Genomic DNA, 17,098 nt, shown 5'->3' with positions numbered 1-17,098 from the left:
CAGCTGCAGCAAAATTGTTTACAGTGTAGATGCTCTTTTTAAATTAACTTTATACTCCGTGTCTATAGCACCAAATTGCAGACATGCAAAGTTAGCATGTGAAAATATGTCAATGTTGTGTTTTTAGCTTATTGCGCTGCCCACAAGTGAACAAAACCTTAATGCTGGTTAAAGTCACAGTTGACCTGATATCTAATAGCTCCAATATAGTGTTAGTATTTTTATTTCTATCATTCCTAACTTTTCATCAGCTTTATCTTTTTTGGCAGAAATAATATCAGCTGCTGATTTAGCATATGTCCAAATGTCCACTACTAATTCATAAATATATTACATAAATCGAGTGATCCAGCTACAATGTTTAGCTTAGTCAACTTTCATTCTTAGTGCTAGATGTCTTTAATAACATGTTCAAATAGCCTTTATGTTGGTGTTAGCAGCGCAACGGCAAAGTAGATGTGAACTATCTTTATATACTTGTTGTACTGTCGTTGGTCATGGAACCTTCCGGAGTCAGACTGGAAATGATGTCCTCTACGATGACGATTCTAGAGGTAGCGTGGCCGAGCGGTCTAAGGCGCTGGATTAAGGCTCCAGTCTCTTCGGGGGCGTGGGTTCGAATCCCACCGCTGCCAGAGTTTTGTCATGAAACGACTTCTGCCAGTAAAGTACTAGTAGGAACAGTTTGTACCGACAAGTCAGATGTTCAACCCTTAACATTAGAAACTGGTAAAGAAAATTCATTAGCACCCATCTGAAAATAGTAGCTCTCACATGTTTTTGTCAAGTAGTACCCTCTGTAGTCAGTACATAAAATAATCATGAAAAAATAAGTCAAAATGTTGATTATGTTGATGTTGGCAAGATTTGACCTGTCTTGGTTTGCTCCTGGTGTTATTGGTGTTGTCAAGGAGCCTTGTTGTATTTACGGGGTTGTTATCCGTGGGAAAAAGTGAATAAAACATGAACTCATCCAGGGTTTTGTCTTTTATCTGTCTTGAATATTTCATATATCCTGATTCAAATGTATTAAATACACAATATTATCCTACTGTGACCTATTGTCAGAAGTTAAGTTGTAGTGGTAGTGTGGCCGAGCGGTCTAAGGCGCTGGATTAAGGCTCCAGTCTCTTCGGAGGCGTGGGTTCAAATCCCACCACTGCCAGGGTTTTGTCATGAATATCTCTGAAATAATACCATCAAGCAAACTTGCAAAACAAGCAATTAACTACGCAATTGAGGATTTGGGACTTTTTATTTCGTTTCATTTTATTTTGGCTACACAACGAGTAAATAGTTTTTTTGAAAATTACCTGTGGACAAGAGGTAATTTTCAAATAATCAATGTACTTGTTTTTTATCAAAACAGCATCATACACCTACATGCAAACCAGTGGTGTAGTCTGGTTTTTTGTCGTGAGTATACTGTGATTTTTCCCTCCCAGCCCCATACTCACCCGTCCCAGAGCGGCGTCCCATAAGCACCACTACACTCAATAATACATAGTATGCATGTAATAGAGAGCATTCTGAAGGACTGCTTAGGCTATGTGTTATCAACACCGCAAAGACTTTAACAGCCAATGACAGTTACAGGTGGGCACGTGAGTCACTTTGTGTTGAAAGGTGGTGGGGACATTTTAGGGCTCAGATTAGAGATGTGTCAAAACCGTTAGCATAGGAAACATGACAATCCAGAATATTGAGGTCACAAGAACAAGACTAAAAGATATGTTCATACTATTTAAAGAAATATTCACCGATAAACGATTTGGGGGTCCTCCCCTAGAAGATTTTGGGCATTAAACACTTCATTTCCTGCATTCTGGAGACATTTTCTGCACCAATTTATTTATAGGGGAACACAAAATTTAGGTGGCAGGTGACAATTCAGAATATAAAAACACAAGTTGATATAATACAGTAATCAGTAAATTGTTTTGTTTTTTAGCTCAAGTAATTTTGTTTATTTTTCATTGCATTGCATGTTTTCTTATTGTGCCAAAATAACTTTCTCATAGCACTTACTTTTGTTATTTAACCGTTCTTGTTGCAAGATATTTTTCAGAACACTTTTAACAAATGCTTGTCCCCAGCGTCCCCAGTGTAAATGACACCTATGCAGGTGGGGAGCATAGACTGATTTTCATGTTTAGTGTTAATCTACGTTAGCCAGTTAGGAGCTACATGAAGCCTTAGATGTTACATGAATCTGGTCCGTGGAGCAGGTTTCATCAGCTGGCAATTTTCAATGCACATTTAAGAGTGCAAGTTGCTACTATTATTAATAATAAAGGAAAGCTGAGGCTCAGTAGCAGTAAAAACAATGAACATAGGCCTATGTGCAGTTCTATCACCAAAACTTATTCATTACAGAATATTATTAACAGTGAGGACACAAAAAGTGGTCCACATCATCTCAAGCATAGGCTACTTATCTTTCAAAACCATTGTCAAACATAGGTTATGTAGCTTCTGTATCAGCGATCATCCAGGAACTGCTAATGTTACTTCTACTACTGTAGACCTACACACACACACACACACACACACACACACACACACACACACACACACACACACACACACACTCCTGCATTCATTGATCCACCACATTAACGTTAGTTAACTACTTCTAAATGCAATTCAATATACCAACAATGCTGTCACAATTCCGTTAATGATAACGTATATGCTGCTTTCACTCAGTCACCAAGTAACGTTATGATATCATCAGCCTCATCTGGCTCGTTTCCTGTCGTTTCAGTAACCATATAGCCTAACGGCAGGAGATTCAGCTGCAGGCTTACGAAAACACTAAAAGAGTGTAGTTTGAGTTTGCTCGCGTTTCACATCTCCTTTAGTAATTTACATAAGTTAATATCAAACTTGCGCCGAGTGACCGCCACGCATCTGTTTTGTTGTTTGGTAGGTGACGTCAGATTCCGGTCACAGGCCACGGAAGCCGCAAACATCAGTTCAGAGCTTCGCAACACAGACGGGGTGAATTTATGAATGAACGTGTGAAAGTTCGGTCTCAAAACGATTTTGTTACGTATCATCTCGCTATTTTAAGAGGGTATACGGAAATCCGTGACCGTCCGTTCCTAGTGGTATACGGCGTATATCTGCGTATCACGTAGACTACACCACTGATGCAAACTTCTTTTTTTGTAGTTTCTTCCATGTTTGTTTACCTCTTTTTAACGCAGGCTTCTCCTGGTAACCCAGTGTTTAACGCTATGAATTGTGGGCAATTCCCTCAAGCAAAATCTGCAGAGATGCGGACTTACAGAAAGTGTGCATAAAGGGCTCAAAAAGTCTTAAAGAGAGCCCTCATGCTCTATAGGATTTGACAGTGGGACAGCCCTTACTCCCAGGAGTTTCGGATTCAGCCAATAAGTGTGGCCTCTCTCTGCGGACATTGGAATAGGAAGTAAATGTGGGCCCATTTAAAAAGGTGTGCTTGAAACTGAAGTGGTTTGTGCAATTACCATGGCCAATGAAATATATCTGAAGGTGTTATATTGTAATATCTTGTGTAGTCACTACTGAAAATTACTAAATACTAAGTCAAAAAAATTGACATCAAAATTGCACTAATCAGAATTTTGGTGAAGTCTCACTGCTTTCATCAACCTCATTTCCAGACGCAGCACACAGTTGTTTTGAGCAGAAAAGCTCTGTTAAACACTGTACGCTACCTGCCAAGCACCAAACAGAAGACAAAGTTATTGACTAGCTAATAAACATAATAGTTAAGCATTTAGCTGTTAAAGTACCAGATTTCCCTCAGAGGTTGGTGCACACCAAACCACAGCTAAAAGGAGAGTGAATTTTGGGCTTACATTCGTTAGTACATGTGTAAAGATATTGTACATAGGGAATTGTTTGCTCACGTCTTATATTTAAACATAGATAATATATTTGTGCTGCCCCCAAATGGCAAAAAAAATCAATTAATGCAGGTTTAAGTTACATTTGATTTTATGTAATCACTTTGACATATGACTATCATATTAATTTCAATCATTCCAAACTATATACCTTTTTTGCCTTTGTTGGCGGGAATTGGATTCCATAATAGCAGGTGCTGATTTAGCACATATACATTTATTTAACACACAATATAGTCTGACTGGAACATATTGTCTGGGGTCAGGTTTTTTTGGTAGTGTGGCCGAGTGGTCTAAGGCGCTGGATTAAGGCTCCAGTCTCTTTGGAGGTGTTTGCAAGAGTTCAAAGTAGATGTGACCTGTCTTGGTTTCCTCCTGGTGTTATTTGGTTGTTCCGTAGTGTTGTACAGAAACCTTGTTGTATCTTCAGGGTTGTTATTGGTGGGGAAAAGGTGAATAAATAGGAAAATAGCATCACTACATGAACTCATCCAGGGTTTTGCCGTTTATCTCTCTTGAACATTGTTCTTATATCCTAATTTAAATATATTTAGTACAGAATGTAGTCTGACTGGAACAAATTGTCTTAACCTATGACATAATGATAGTGTGGCCGAGTGGTCTAAGGCGCTGGATTAAGGCTCCAGTCTCTTTGGGGGTGTGGGTTTGAATCCCACCACTGCCAGGGTTTTGTCATGAATAACTCTGAAATAATAACAACAAGGAAAGTACAAGCACTTGCAATCATATAATAGAGAACGCTTTCTACTCAGTAAGTCTTTCTCCTGGGGACAATAGATGCTGTGGAATAGGAAATAATGTTGGGCTTGTGTGGTCAGGACATGATGGTACTTGATTTGTATTTATCACAACTGCCCTGAATGATGCTGCTGCGATGGTAACACATCAGGTTTCTCAGTCTTCCTGTTTTCTACTTTTGTAGGCCTGTGAAGCTGTTTATACTGCCCTATCATCATCTCTATTTATCTGTTTACTCAAATGCACATTTGCTTCTGTGCCCACGTATTGAGGACACATATTTGAATATTCTTTCTCACTTTCTCTTACACACAAAGGCACCTGTGATCTGCCATTTACAGTACAAAAGTGACAACGCTCCACCTTGAACCACACTTATTTCTCTCCGAAGCACATTTTGTGTTATTTTTTAAGCTTTATTTGACGTAAACATAGACTCAGTGACATAACCATGAGGGCAGAACGTTTTGTTGCACTCACATGCTTACGCATTACAAACAGACACAGTGAGAGACAGATAGAGTGAGTGCTAATGCATTTAATGGGGTTTCGATTTTGACCTTAAGTCCACAAAAAGAAGGACAGGAACAGAACATAGTTAGTTATGTCACACCCAGATGTATTTGTGTGTTGCATTTAGTTTCCCAATTTCATTGACTCCTCTTTTCTGTCTCTCTCTACATGACTGTCTGTCTCATACACACATTCCTATTACTATACACACTCATTCACTTTCACACTACAGATATTCTGTAGCTACTGTAATAGAATAGCAGAATAACGTACAAAGAGCATAAAAATATTAGATCCCAAAATTGTGTTCTTGTGTACTTCATCTCTTTTTCTCAGAGTTTGTCAACAGTGAATCAAAGATGCAGATTTCTTGAAAAATAATCTACAACTTCTTTGTTTGAGGAAAATGCCAAACGTTGTCTGTTCGAGCTTCTCAAACATGAGGTTTAGCTTCATTTCTTTGTTTTCAGTGTTTCCTCTGTCTTTACCAAGTAAGTGAGGGGAATTCCTCTCATTTAATGTCCTCCTCTCACAGAAGTTCCCCTTGTGTTCGATCCCTGTACATCTCCCTCCCCAAGTTCCTTTCCTCTCAGACAGGCGTGGTCCTTCTGCTGGCAGCACAGTTTCCAGGCAGCAAATCTGTGTTGTTGTGTGCAGCTGCAGTAGTTAAATTATCCACAGCCATGTCAATCTTACCGTCTTTTAGAGGTGAGGATAAGGTGTAGAGAATGAACTCTGAGCCCACTGTCACTGGTGTTGGCAAACCTGTCATGGCGTTGACTTTGGATTCAGCGGAGAGGGACGGTTCACGGTCTCGCACCATGGATGCACGAAAGGAGTCCCCTGCACTGTGGTTGCTCCTGTAACTGTATCTGCGGCTGCGGTTCTGGTAGTAACGGTTGCGGTAGTAGGATGAGTTGCGGGAGATGGGTGGCTTTATGAGGGAAGGCCGGCCTTTAGTGCGCAACTGTCTGTGTTTTTCTATGAACACGTGCACTGCCAGGACGCCTACCATCTCAGCCAGCACAAAGGACAGAGCTCCAAAATAAAAAGACCAGCCATAGGAGTAGCTCTTCTTGTTGTCGCTCTGGCTGGGGTCACCTGAGTTGGCTGATATGTACACAATGATGCCAATAATGTTACTGAGACCTGGAAGAGTTTAGAGATGAAGATGGTCAGATGGAAGATAAGTAATGTAGTTTGGGTGCATGCACATTAGATTTTGTGTGTTTCTGACCCGCAGAGACAAAGAGTATTCCCCGCACTGAGGATGACATTGTAGCGTGACTTGTAGAATTCGCTGGCAGCTACACAGACACCTCCGAGAAATAATAATCCGACACTGAGGATGGGGAAGAGGCTGGAGGCTCGTACTGCTCCTGAGGAGAGGAGAGGAGAGGAGACATTACATAACATTTGAAAACCTGAGACTTCCATAACAGATGTTAGACCTCACAATTATGTGTGCACATTTGTTACCCACGTAGTAAATACTCTGCAGCATCCTGCTCATAGTCTCCATCTTCAGCAAAGTGATCAATGTCTTTGCAAACACCACGAAATGTCCCTGCAAAACAAACAAAGCGAAAGACAAAGAAATGCATTGCAGTACATCCATTTGATAAATACTTTGGCTCTGCGTCACTCTGCTCTGTATCATTTTATTCCATTGACATATACATACTGTATAATTTATAGAAGTCACAGTATTTTTGAACCAGTACACTTTGCACACTCTCTCTAATAGTTTTCTCTTTGGGACTTATTGAGGGCCCTGACCCCTTGGTTTGGGGTCACACCCACTGATTTAGGTCATTTTGACATTTCTTTCATATAAACTTTAGTTCAGTAGGGAGTCCAATTAAGATTGGGTCTTTTTTCAAATACCTTGAAATAAACCAGAATCACTGAAATAACAATCCAGCATGCCCATTATATAAGACAAAAACATAATTAAAATTACATAATAAACAAGTGCTAAGCTAAGTGAATGTTTTCTAAACCTCTACCATCTCTTCACATTTCAGTTCCAAAGAGCAGACTCGCTAAACTATTGTTGATAATGCACTTATTTAGTCATTGACCTTGTAACATTTATATGTAATTATGTAAAAAAAAAAAAAATTAAAAATACAACACGTGCTTGACCAAACTTCATGTTCTACTGTATAACTAACAATCATTGAGGAGCTCTGAAGGGTTATTGGCGTGTTTAACAGTGGACAACAGTAAACAACAATTTGACTTAAGTGTAGATGTACCAAATATAAGTTTTTGGATTATTAGTGTTTCTCCAACATCTTCATTTCTTTACAAATGTCATAATTCACAGAAATGCAGAAAAGTGAAAAGATGTGATAAAGCTGATGCCAAGCTTGAAAGCATAGCTTCCATTCCAGAGTTTTCTGTGTTCTTCATGCTATGGAGCACCTGTATCTGTGCACGTATTCAGCATATAACATTATCCTCACTTTTCCTCATTTGACGGCTCCCCACCTTGTTTCTGTGCCAGCTCGTGGATCTCTACACATGTGAAACAGAAACGTACCAGCGTGATATTGTACATGTGTGAATGTGACATGATCGTTATACGGGCAAACAGACACCGGTTGACTGACACAAACACAAATACTCAATAGTTCCACCAGTCATCAAGCTTCCAATCAGGCAGATGATCACTACCCAGTAAAGTAAAACTGATGTATTTTAACTTTGATCCTGTGAAGATTTAAAAAATCGACTCCACGCATGTTTCCTGCTCTCAGTAACCTTTGGCCGAGCAGTGCATTTTGGACGAGCAGTGCATTTCAACATTTACACACACCGAGACGTATTGACAAATGTGTTCCTATGTGGTGCACTGATTGACCAGTATTGATGACTCGGTCGCCATGGTTACCAAAACAAAACTCATTCGGTAGCTACAACTCGGCCATGGTCAACAGGTCAGAGAGACAAGCACACCACTGAGGGAGCATTAATTCAAATTACTGTCAGGATACAAATAGAGATGGGGTAACGTGAAACTAGGATGTACGTTGTTTTGCACCTGCCTCCTTAATTTAACCAAGAATAGATGTTTTATAAATCTCTCACAGTCATGTCACTACATATTACAATTTAGAAGTAAAATTTCACTACCTTCTAAAAAATAAAAAAAAGTGTACACAACCAACCAGACATAATCCTGAAGAAATCAACACTGCCACCCTCATCCTATAATTGTTTGTTTCACATAATGCACACACACACACACACGCAGGAGTTGTGAAGCATTGATGTCCTCTGCATGCTTTGTTGCCTTTCCATTAAACCATTTTGGAGCTTAGAGATAGTGGGGCAGCAGCAGAGGGAGGGGTTGAGAGGAACAGAGGGACGAAAGTGAGCTGACAATTTTCAATTCATTCAGAAAATTAGCAAAGCAAACAGAGGATAGAGGGTAAGAGAAAGAGGTGTGCCATTAAAAAGCAATCAATAATTTAAAATATAATTTCCATCCATCACATTGCCAATAGGTGAATGCCTGCATCTTCATGAATTTTGCCACCAATAAATCCGTCAGCGATCAAATATGGAATAAGTTGCAGGAAAGTCTCTGAAGACTTGCTGTGCTTAACAAAACAGTTTTTCATTATGCAATAGAGAGATAAAAATAAAGACGTAGCCTCAAATGTATTTTTAAATGACTTGCTTTTGACTCAGAAGTCTGGTGACGGTCTTTTTTAGCTCAAACATTGCAGAACAAACTCTCCCTCAGTACAAGATCAGCTGAGTTTTAGTTTATTAAAAACTTGCATCAAGGGCATTTCTACCCCATTATTTTTTTGTTCATATTTTTCTTTTTTTCTTATTTATGATTGTTTTGAAAGATAATAAAGAAGTGCATTTTATTTGCTTACTTATTGCACATTTATCTTAGTAGTAGTAGTCACAAGTACTGTAGTACAATTTTGAGGCAGTTTACTCAACTTCATTTTCTTTAAACATGACTGAGGAAAATATGTTTCCTTTTACTCCACTGCATTTATTTGACTACTATCATTACTAGTTACATTACAGATTAAGATTTGATGAGTTTACTAAACACAATGCATTGTTGTTGATTAAACAACTAAACAGTGACTCAACATATAAACTAATAATAATAAGGTGATACATTTCATAACACTATTACACTCACTTTTTCTGCATTCTGTAAAATTTCAATGCATGACTTTTGCGATTTTTTACATAGTGGCATTGATACTTTTTAAAAAAGACTTCTGTCACCACTGGGTTTTATACCAATATTATTATTTATTCAATAGTCAATTCTGCAAGATCCTAAACGTGGCTGTGACGATGAAATACAGAGGATGTTCTCCCATAAAGAAAATTTTAAATTAAATATAATTATAAATATAAATATATAAATTATAATATCATTATAACGTTTTGCTGTGACTTTTACCCCTGCGAATCCTCTTAGTTATAATTACTTTATTTCCTACCCTCGGTGCAGCAGGTCCTCCACAGACCGGAGTGGGTCAGGACCTCCTCGTTCTTGTGGACGGTCTCGTTGTCACCCAGGCTCTTGGAGCGGCACATCCCGCGGGAGTACAGCCAGTAGTCCGTGCCCACGGCGATAGTCATGAGGCTGAAGGCGCAGAAAGCCCCCGCCGTGGTCAGTAGCATCATCACACCCCGGTTACACAGCCTCATGTCGGCCCAGCCTCCTCCTCCTTCTCCTCCTCCTCCTCCTCCTCCACAGCGAAAGTCCTCCACTAGACAGAGACCAGCGGGGTTTAGAAACTGTTAAAAACTTTCCCCCCGGTGTCTTATCTTTGGTTGGATCCAGTCGGCGGAAGGAAAATCAGATTTCGTGGACATCTTCTGCAACCTGCGCTATACTCGTATAGTTGGATAATTGTGCAGATTTCGGGACGGGTCATTGTCCCCTAAGATCCATGCAGACTTGGTTAACTGAGTTGCGATGTTTCCATGTCAAGGGCGCAGTAGAGGATCACGAGATGTTGCTGTTCAGTCAGTGGTACAATAGAAGAATAAAGCCGAGGTGCGAAAAGTGGAAAAGGCCAAAATCCTCGATAAAACCAAAAATGTTGTTGGGAGAAAACAACGACAGCAGCTCTCATGTGTGGACGCGTTCAAGTTTGTTGTAGCTCAGCTCTGTATGGCATTAACTGCAGGATGATCCCGCCTTCCAGCTTGTGTGTATGTGTGTTCCTGTCACTGAGCACACACATGGTCAGGTCTGACCACTTCGCAGTGCTCACTAGTTCAGCACCATGGACAGCAGCACAGTACTGACCACGAGGGCGCAGGTTTGGTTTCAGTTTAAGATTAAATTAGTTGTCATGCTTTCCATAATACATTAATACTAGGATGCCAAAAAAGCCATATGAATTGCTGCGTTATGCACTAAACCAAGAGATAAATACTGATAAATACTGTTATAGGCTATAAAAACATTTTGACAAAACAAATTCGAGCTACCATTTCCAATGTCAACAATGAGCCTTCAAACACAATAAATAATGTTTTATTTCTATCTTTACTACAAAAATCAGAGTCTTTTATTGCAATATATTTGATTGATTATCAGTTCCAGCGTTAGCGATAGTTATTTGTAAATAAAAACAGCTAAATTATGTTTTAACAGAAAACGTTTTTTCATGGTGAGGTCTTTGTTAAGGGTAATCTAAATGTTACAGAATACAATTTTAGACAATAATTCATCCAACAGTTTGTCTTTGGCCTTTTCCTGTTTCATTAGGACAATGCCTCCATCCACAAGGCCAGCTCTATAAAGAAATGGTTTTCCCAGTTTGGTGTGAAAGATCTTGATTGGTCCGCACAGAGCCCTGACCTCAACCCTATCAAACACCTTTGGGATGAACTATACCGGATATTGCAAGTCAGGCTCTCTCATCCATCATCAGTGTCTGACCTCACAAATGCTCTCCTGGATGAATGGACAAAAATCCCCAAAGACACTCCAAAATCTTGTTGAAAACCTTTTCAGAAGAGTGGAAGCTGTTATAGCTGCTATAACTTATAACTCCATAACACCATATTAACGTCTATGATTTCAGAGTGGGATATCATAAAAGTAATATGTAGGTGTCCCAGTAATTTTGTCCATATAGTGTATATGGGTTTTTCAATAGTCAATGCAGATATTTACGTTTAGAAAAGATGATGGTGACTGAGCAAATTTAGGTCTCAAAACTAATTTTGCACCACTATCCCAAAACTCACAAGGACGAACGTTAACATCATTCCACAGCAGCCTCACTGACAAGGCTGCCTGCAGATGTGTCCAGACATTTTTTATTGACCTCGTGAGATGCCATTTATCTCAAAATGCCAGATATCAGCTGGATTAATTGGTCTATCACTAGTATAATGTATCCAAAGTAAAAGAATTCATTAGGTACTTATGTGTTCTTGTTTCTACTGTTTTGTAGAGGATTATAATTTAAAGTCAAGCTGAAGAAGGGCAGGAAGAAAATACATAAATACGATTATCACAGATCTTGAATGTAAAATCAGAATCTGTAATGGCGACATATAACAATAGAACAGTAGGACAACAGCAAACGGCTGCTGCTGACGTTTTTATTTAGGTGAATTATACTTTTAAAATATCAGAGTTTCCTGATGTGAAGCTGCAAATGTCAGAGTAAAGTTGTAGAGCACAAAGTGCAATAGCTCCCTCTGTAATGTATTTTATATTTAATGCCTTTGGCTTTGGACAGTTAACAAATGACAGGAAATGCATCACATTGCACTGTAAGGTGTTTTGTATATTTTGTACACATGCAAATCAAGTTCATAAAATATTAGAAACACTTTCCAAAACATCTTGAATACTTTAAATGATATATAATATAATCATATTAATAACCTCATCAGTATTCCATGCAACACTAAACGGGAGAGAAGCTGTCCAAGGAGTGTACAGGCCACCTCATTTGAATGAATAAAAGAATAAATGGGAATATGAGTATTGAATGAATATTTAAGGCTTAGAATATAAGTGAGTGAGCATGTGTGAAAAAGCATAGCAATCAAATAAAAAAAATCACAATATAGTTTGCCTGCTTTTATATTTGCAAAAATTTTACAAATATTTGAAAATATATCTGTGTCGCATCTGTGTTTTCTGAGCGCTATGACAGGTGTTTATTTTCTATATTTATTTTCAGCTATAGTAAAGGGCTCACGATTTTTTATATTCCACACTGTGCTCATTTATCTATATTACCAATACATAGCTACATTTTATCATTGTTTCCACTTGACATCAGTTGTCAAGTTTTGTTGGCAGAAAACTGAGGATAACTACAAATATTTAATGTTCAAAACCAGTATATGTGCCAGATTTGCAGCACTGGATGTTGATCAAATATTCACACAATACATTACATAACTGTAACAACAGAAGGGATGTGATCGCTCTGACCCCTTTTCGTTCACTTGTAAATAAACTTGGATTTTTCTTGATGTAATAGGAAACAGATATCTTAAAACTAAAGCACTGATTAGGACCAATGAAGGAGAACAATTAACCTCACAAGAAGAGCTGAAACAATGAATCAAATTAGTCAAAAGACAAAAAATGAATCAGCAACAACAACTGATTCATTGTCAACGTTCTTTAGGTTGTGCTTCTCAAAAGTGTGGATTTGCTGTTTTCCCACTATTTAATATATAGAATATAATTCTAAATTGATTATCTTTAGATTTGGACTCTTGGTTGGATAAAACAAGACATTTGAAAACTGGACCATAAGCTAGAAGAAGGGGCATTTGCACTATTGATCAAACTATTAAGAAAACCGTGTTATATACAATAATGATAATGAAAATACAAACAGCTGCAGCTACACTCATGAGCAGCATCCTTCTATCTTAAATCAAAGCCACATTTGACACATTACCAAACAGAATTTTATCTTATTTATAAAACAAGTCCCCCACATGCCTTGAAAGTTATTTTTAGAAGCATTCTGCTGATCTCTTTGCTGATTTGACAGAGATCACAGCCTGAGATCTGTAGGCCCATCCCAAGGCCAAGCCAGAACGTCACGAGAATGTCATCTTATTGTATCTTTAATCTATTAAACTGATTACTTCTACTTTTAATAAAGAAAAAAGGTGATTTTTTATGCAAACTGTATTTGAAGTCCTGTTTTTACCTAAATTACTTTGTTACAGAGAGCATGCAGGCAAACAAAGTAAATTTTTCTTCATACACTGAATCGTTTTTGTACCACAGTTACGGTATTGCTTGTGTAGTTACACTTAAAGATGATTTCTTTCAACTCGCATCATACATCTGCAGAAAACTACTGCACCATTCTTTACAGAAAAAATAGGCCAATTAAATGTGTTGCACACACCTTAGTGTCATCATGGCAAGAATTTCACTTTTGGCAATAAATGACGAGTAATCTGTTATGTACAGTACAAACCAATAAAACACAAGAGCCAGTTATGGAAATGGTATTGTGATAATTCACTTTAATGTAGGTATCTTACTTTACGTATCTTTCACGCGCAGGTAAAGATGGCGCATGCAACACATGTATACTGTCCTGTTGCACAATTTTATCAGGTTACTTTATAAAAGTTGCCCTCTTCTTCACATCCTCTTCTTCTCCTGTCTTTTGCATAGTAAACACTTTATTCTCCCCTCTTTTCCCCTCTCCGTCTTATCTTCCTTCCCAGTTTCTTCTCCTTAAAATGTACTGATGTGAGTGTTAGCTGGGGACAGGGGGAGGACTGGGTAAGGGCAAAGAAAGAACAAAGATCAAATGTAGAATTCAAGGAAAGGAGCAGAGGTAGAGAAAGAGACGGAGAGAGATAAAAATGGGGAAACAAAGAAAGAAGTGACAGCCGAGAGCGCTGGCGGGGATAAAGTGCAGAGAGAAAGGGAGGCGGGGCTGTGAGAAATAGTAGAGATGTGTACGATAACCACTGAAAACCATTTCTAGCACTAGATCCCATTCTTATTTACACATACACTAAAACACAAGTCATATAGAATAATTACATCTACTTTATATGTTCATTTCACAGAATGTCATATTTTGTTGTCAAGGACAGCAAAACAGTCTTTGCTCCGTGCTTTGTAAAGCAAACTCTTTAGCCACGCATATTTTGACACCATTAGAGACAGCGTACACAGCATTCGGAGTGGAAACTAAAACTTGATTTGAGCATGGATATTTCAAAACTCACTTGCATCATAAATTTAACACATTGAGGTTCTTTCTGATGTCAAAAGCAAATCTTAAGGAGCTACTGTACCAACAAATATGGCATGCATAGAAGAGCTGCACCACAAAGACTGTATAGGCCTACACAGCACTAACCCACTGCATAAACGGTGCCTTAGAGAAAAGAGAAAAGAGAGAAAGAGAGAGAGATTAAGCAAGAGAAAAAAGACTGACATTTCTTAATATCGCTGCCAAACAGGAATTTGGGGATTTCTCTTTTTTTTTTTTTTTGCATCAATTTGGAAGACAAGACGTGCTTAAGACTAAGTTCGGGACTAACTTAGACGTGAGGTTACAAATAGGACTTTTATCATTCAAAACCGTCCTTCTTTCCGAACCGCAGCTTGCACAGACACGTGTGTGTACGTAACATACGTGACATATTGATCATGCAGTGTTCATGATGCAACTTTCACAGGTCGAAGAAAAGGACATCAAGTAAACCAACACACACTGTTGTTAATAAATACAGCATATACACAGTTACATCTGCAATGACTCTTGGCCTTTGCATTAACCTGTTCAGCACGAGATCCTGTGAATACTATACACGCCTGGAGTTTTCAGGAAACTGGCCTGTTGCTGGTCTGTGGTTACTGGTCAAACTCAGTCCCACTGGGACCAACCAGCAGCTAAAGCCATGTGCAGTTTGTATTTTACGCTGCTGCTTGTGTGTTTGTAGATATGAACATGTAACACGTTTGGTGGTTTATAGGCTACTGTCCAGTTTAGATGCTGGTGTGGGTCAAGTTTGAAGATTTTTATGTGTGTAACTGAGACGTTGTGGCTTTAGCTTCAGTGGTTTGAGTCTAGGTGGTGTGACGAGATGTTGGATGAGTCTTCGATGAACGTAACTGGGCTGTATGGGTTGAAGTAAAATCTTGTCCGGGCTGCGCCTAAACAACAGGAACTCCTCAGACTTGTATGATGAATTCAGGGTTGGTGTAGGAGAAGCCTTGAAACTCGTTTTGGTCCAGATTCATGATGAAGAGCTTGTCTGTGGGCGTCAGCTCCACCACCATCTTCGTGAACTCCTTGTCGAAGTTGCCGACGTCACGGCGTGATTTCTGCCACAGAGAGAAAAGAAGGAGAGGGAGAACATGTTAAGATAAAGACAGAGTGAATTTGTGCAGCGTTAAAAAGGCAGTTTAGAAAGAAGGTTGACAACGAGCAGAAATAACAACTCTACCATAGAAGCACAAAGATGAAGGGTAGAGAAGGAGGCTTTTTCAGCACACGGAAAGACACATCTTAACCTTCAGAGGTGGGACGATGGGATTGTTGTTCAAATCACAAAGCTGAATGGCAGACTCAAGTACCAAGTCAAGTCATAATCCTAAATGTTGTGTTTAGAGTCCTAAACAAGTCATTATGTGCCGTTCACCGGATTTAATGCTTAATGTTAGTATAGTACATTTACAATAAAAGAAATGCCTTCAAATGTGCCAGGAATTTAGAACTACTGTGGTCTAGGGACCAAATTCCTCCCATGCAACACACCCATCACCAAATAAGCTTACTTAAAAAATACTTTTTCATATTTCACTTTTGACTCATTGGTGCAATTATTTATGAAGTGAATCTTCACTTACATAAAGATAAAGCAAATTTAAAATTCTAATATAATAGAAAAATCAGCCTAGACAACACCAGTTTATTGTTGTTTGTAACTGTAGAAGGTAGTTAGTGTCCTCCTTACGTTGTGTAAAACCCCCAAATTGACATTAAAGGACAGGTTCACAATTTTTCAAGATCCTCCTTGAACAAAGCCTGCTAGTTGTGTGTCATCCACAGCAGGAGTGTTCACTCACATGGGTTCCTCTCCTGTCATAATGTTCATGTTGCACTTATCTTTTGGTCTTTTAACCTTTTTGTTTGTTTTGCAAAGCACTTTGTAACGTAGGTTTTGAAAGGTGCTATAAATAACATTTAACTTAGGTTAAAGGTTAAAGGTTCCCATATGAACATCGAAGCAGACTGTAATCATTCCTCCTGTTCATACTGGCCATTAAAAAATCCCTTCTTAATGTGCTTCTTATGATAGTGGGACAAAATCTACAGACGTGTGGATCTTGACATGACTTTTTAGTTCAAATTCCCTCCTTGTGTTTCCTAGGTGAGCTGCTTTGGAAGGATAGTAACAAAATAAGAGCCAGTAAAAACAGGAGGAATGATTACAGGAAGCGAAACCTGTTTCAGTTTTCATATGGGCCCCTGACTATTAAGAGAGACAATGTGTTAAACAGTTCCTTTAAGTCAAAGCACAGTCATGAGTCAGTGGCTAGTTATGTGTCATGTGCTTAGTAAGTACAGTCTAGTCCACACCTCTGATCATCTTTAAATGGTGGCAAGGCAAGGCATTTAAACACACCACTGATTCCATACAGGACTGGGGGGAGGAAGTCAACAACAAAAAAAAAAAAAAAAAAAAAAAAAAAAACACACCCTGCCGACAAATCCAAGAAACACAGTCAAAAGATGAAAAAGACCCACCGAAAAACATTTCAACAGCACAGATGCAGAAAAAATCCAAGACAAACTTCCAAAGCCAGAGAGAGGAAATGTTCCAGTACAGAACAGACGAGGATCGATAAAACAGATCAGCTGCAGACCAAACCACACCACACCCGGAAAGGATTTCACATG

The 17,098-nt window shown here is 38.8% G+C and overlaps 1 protein-coding gene, 3 non-coding genes and 1 pseudogene across 4 annotated transcripts in view; 3 read left to right on the top strand and 2 right to left on the bottom strand.

Moving 5' to 3' along the window:
* The first annotated feature begins 553 nt into the window (after positions 1 to 553).
* trnal-aag lies at positions 554 to 635 on the top strand. Its single transcript has one exon. It is a non-coding gene; the product is annotated as a tRNA-Leu (tRNA).
* A 448-nt stretch (positions 636 to 1,083) lies between these two features.
* trnal-aag lies at positions 1,084 to 1,165 on the top strand. Its single transcript has one exon. It is a non-coding gene; the product is annotated as a tRNA-Leu (tRNA).
* A 3,334-nt stretch (positions 1,166 to 4,499) lies between these two features.
* On the top strand, positions 4,500 to 4,581 carry trnal-aag. Its single transcript has one exon. It is a non-coding gene; the product is annotated as a tRNA-Leu (tRNA).
* A 493-nt stretch (positions 4,582 to 5,074) lies between these two features.
* Positions 5,075 to 10,409, bottom strand: LOC119899997 (annotated as a pseudogene).
* A 3,256-nt stretch (positions 10,410 to 13,665) lies between these two features.
* Positions 13,666 to 17,098, bottom strand: part of LOC119898769 (protein kinase C beta type-like) — a 34,915-nt gene continuing 31,482 nt past the window's right edge. The window contains exon 17 of the mRNA XM_038712983.1: positions 13,666 to 15,519. Within this exon, the coding sequence (XP_038568911.1) occupies positions 15,367 to 15,519 (153 nt within the window). The 3' untranslated portion in view covers positions 13,666 to 15,366. The remainder of the gene's footprint in view (positions 15,520 to 17,098) is intronic.

The sequence above is a fragment of the Micropterus salmoides genome, unplaced genomic scaffold, assembly GCF_014851395.1.
Source record: "Micropterus salmoides isolate LMB-PRFRI ecotype aquatic unplaced genomic scaffold, ASM1485139v1 Ms_hic_scaffold_12, whole genome shotgun sequence".
NCBI classification, from domain to species: domain Eukaryota; kingdom Metazoa; phylum Chordata; class Actinopteri; order Centrarchiformes; family Centrarchidae; genus Micropterus; species Micropterus salmoides.
The sequence above is the reverse complement of the archived record's forward strand: the minus strand, read 5'-3'. Positions and strand labels throughout refer to the sequence as shown.